This window comes from Stegastes partitus, unplaced genomic scaffold, assembly GCF_000690725.1.
Source record: "Stegastes partitus isolate 25-593 unplaced genomic scaffold, Stegastes_partitus-1.0.2 Scaffold1523, whole genome shotgun sequence".
NCBI lineage: Eukaryota > Metazoa > Chordata > Actinopteri > Pomacentridae > Stegastes > Stegastes partitus.
Genome location: NW_007579254.1, coordinates 178,147 through 181,578, shown reverse-complemented (window position 1 = coordinate 181,578; position 3,432 = coordinate 178,147). Strand labels below are relative to the sequence as shown.

Genomic DNA, 3,432 nt, shown 5'->3' with positions numbered 1-3,432 from the left:
AAAAAGCCTCTACGGTACGTATCTGTGGATGTTACCACTACGCATTTAATTAAAGGTTAAAACATCTTTCTGTGTAAATATCTCATGTTCCAACGTGGACACCTGCAGCTTAGAGACCAGAGCAGCCTGGATATGAACACACCTGGTTTCCTGTTTAGAGTCAGTGTGTGGAGCTTATATTCAGGTGCCTCTATAGTCCAGACATTACGGTATGCAATTTGGAACACAACCCAGGTTTTCTCCACGTTCTGGCGCTTATGGAGCCACAGAGGTTCCTGACATCAAGGAACATCGAGGAACAGACTGGATGCAGCTGTTTCTTCAGAAATATTCAGCTTTCAAGCCAATGCACTGGACTGACTTCACTGAATGCACTTCAAGTGTGTACTGGTAGAGAACGGTACCAGGTTGGGGCTCGGTGTTGGCAGATACTAAACATTTAATGACTTGGAGCAGATTTGAGTAGAAGAACTTAATTTTAAATCCCATTAGAGCCTCCTCTGGTACCTCTTTCCTCTTTTGTAAGGGCAGCTGTATTTGGGATAGTCGTAGAGCTCGGTGAGTCGCTGGTGGAACTGAGGCCGGACGGCGCACTTCTCCAGGTAGGGCATGGTCAGGTTGTTCTGCGCTTCGACAAAAGCCTGAGCAACAGAAGGAGACAACGTTTAGAAGCTCCTGGTGAAGAAAAACCTGCAGCTTTCCACCGGGAACCCCCACGTACCATGGTTTCTGCACCGTCGGGGTCCTCCAGCCAATGGTAGGGGTCGCAGATCTTGGTCCCGTGGTAGTCGTCCACCTGATGCCAACAGGAAGAAACACAACAAGTAGGTAAACAACCAGCCAATATCTGGCACTCAGACTTGATTTTCTCGACGCTTTTCCGTGGAACTGGAGAGCGTTTGAACTTTAACGGCATCTGGCTGCTTGTCAGCGCTGGAATGGAAGCGAACTGGAAGCGGTACAAGTTCTCTCGACTAACGCGCACCTTTAACGAGACGCCAGCTTCCAGTAATAACAACATAAAAATAATAACCACAAAAACAGCTGTTAATATCTGTACATGTTTAACATTAAGTGTACAAGCTAAAAAAAAAAAAACATCACAAGACTCAACACAGTCAGAGTGTCGGAGTTCAGCGGTGAGACTCATGTCGAAGGACCAAAGACGAAACAATCTGAGTGAAAGTGGGTTTGACCGGATTCAACGTGAGACTGAAGGAACTGCCAATACTTGGGGGGGAAAAACAAACAGCATACAGGTTATTTTTGAAAGAAACAAGACTCCAGACGGAGTTTTTACGCTGGTTGCATCGAGGCACCTGCAGCCGTCCTCAGATGTATTTTTCTTCCATAAAAGAAAAAGCAAAATCCACAATAATCACTGAAATAACTAGAAAAAAGTAATGATACATAAAAATTTGCTAAATTATAACTTAGTGAAATAAGACGTTGCTTTTGAATTGTGGTTGAAAAGAATAATTTTTAAAAAACGAAACTGTGGTGGACCAATGAGAGGCCTTTGCTGATGAGCAGTGGACCAATGAGAGGCCTTTGCTGATGAGCAGTGGACCAATGAGAGGCCTTTGCTGATGAGCAGTGGTCCAGAATACCTGTCAACAGGTGCACAAGTCTGACTGAGAGTTACAGAAACACCTGATGGCAGTGATTGGCTCAGAGGGTTGTTCAGCTACATGTTAGTTCACCAGGTCCATCAGGCTGGTTTGTGTTTGTTTTTTTATGTTTCTGTTGAACCACAATTCAAAAGCAGCGTCATGATGTTCATTAACTTTTTATTAATTATTACTTTTATTCCAGTGACTGAAGCTGTTTTTCCTTCTTTAGTGGGAGGCTGTGAACACTCTGCAGGACGACTGCACATGTTTAACTCGTTGCTCTTTTTGCACCGTTATTGTTTTTTGTCCGTTTCTGCCCACATCGGTCATTTTTAACACTTTGTGTGCCAAAGTCAGGACGATGTGGAAGCAAAAGGGAGTAAAATTTGGCTCTTTTTTTTTCTTTTTTTGGCTCTGTTATTGATTTAGTCGTCATTTCTGGAGAGGAGCCGTCCCACCGACATCTGAACGAGTTTCTTTGAGTCTTTTTGGCGTTTTTATAACGTTTCAGTTCTGCATTCTTTGCATTAAACGCATTCGGTGGGATCTTCTGTGAAGCCCAAGTGTTTTCTACAAGGTGAGAGTTTATGTGCAGTTTAGATGTTTTTTCTTCTGAAGCTGAAATTGACAGACGTTCCCCAAATGCCTCACAAGCATCCGTAGATGTTACTACACCCAAAATTAGTTTAGAAAGTACGGCGTTTTAATGTTACCTGAAACCTGGAATAATACAGACGTTGATATATTTCACACAGTAGAATACTTCAGTCATGCTGCAGTTTTATTCAAGCAAATTTTACCACCTGACTCACGGTCTAAACCCAAAAGATCAGATTCTTCCATTGAGTCATCAGCCGTCTGTTTCTGCAGCATTCTGAGTCCAGAAACTGATATTCTGGCATCATGTTGCTTCATGATGTGTCAGAGGAGACAAAAAAACTGGATCTGTGCAGGATGAAGATGAAGGAAAGTCTCCGATGACGTGACACATCAGAGGCACTCGCGCTGAACGACGAGCAAAGAAGCGAAGCGACACGGTGGTTATTTTGGCAAACGTTGCACCACGAACGCACGCGTGATGTGTTCCTCAGAAGTCCGCCGACGTGTTTCAAACTGTCCAGATGAGGAGTTTATCTGCTGATGTCTCCAAACGACACAACGGGAGGAAACACAGACCGGCGGGCGGAGGAGTCGCATTTATCTCCTGGTGTCACCTTTCACATAATCAAATGAGGTCAGCTCATCGGCAGTCACGCTCTCTGGTATTTCTGGGGTCCTTATCTTTCCTAAGAACGACCGACTCTGTTCTTTGGAACGAAAACACAAACAAAGCGTGTTTAGAGTCAAACTATGCTGTGACTGTTACCAGGAAGCTGTTTGTTTTGTTGCATCCTTGAAGCCGTGACACGCTGATGAATGTGACTGGAAGCAAACACGCTGCGAGTTCTTCTGAGTTCTGTTTGTCTGACGGATCGTGAAACGCAGCAGCTGCTCCACACGACGTTTAAACTGATGTCGCTTTGAAACGAAAGCTTTGTTCTGGTTCGTTCGATATATAAATCAACCAAAGTTCCCCCCAGAACCTCCTCAGAACAGCTGGTTCCGTAGCTGCAGCACCTTCATCTACTGACCAGAGTTCTGCCTTCAGACTGTGAATGTTCCAGAGGTCCAGGTCCTTCAAGTCCACAGAGGAGGGTCCAGATTGATCACTTTAATGGACTTTTTCCATCATTTCTGAGCCTCAGAACTTCATCAGTACAGCAGATAGACACATGACATTTAGGAGGAAGAACACATCTGGGTTCTGCTAGAACCTGGC

The 3,432-nt window shown here is 44.5% G+C and overlaps 1 protein-coding gene across 1 annotated transcript in view; it reads right to left on the bottom strand.

Annotated features, from left to right (window-relative positions):
* Positions 1-3,432, bottom strand: part of LOC103371084 (prolyl endopeptidase) — a 24,232-nt gene that overhangs the window by 18,897 nt on the left and 1,903 nt on the right. Inside the window, 2 exon segments of the mRNA XM_008300305.1 lie at positions 508-641; positions 722-796. Of these exon segments, the coding sequence (XP_008298527.1) occupies positions 508-641; positions 722-796 (209 nt within the window).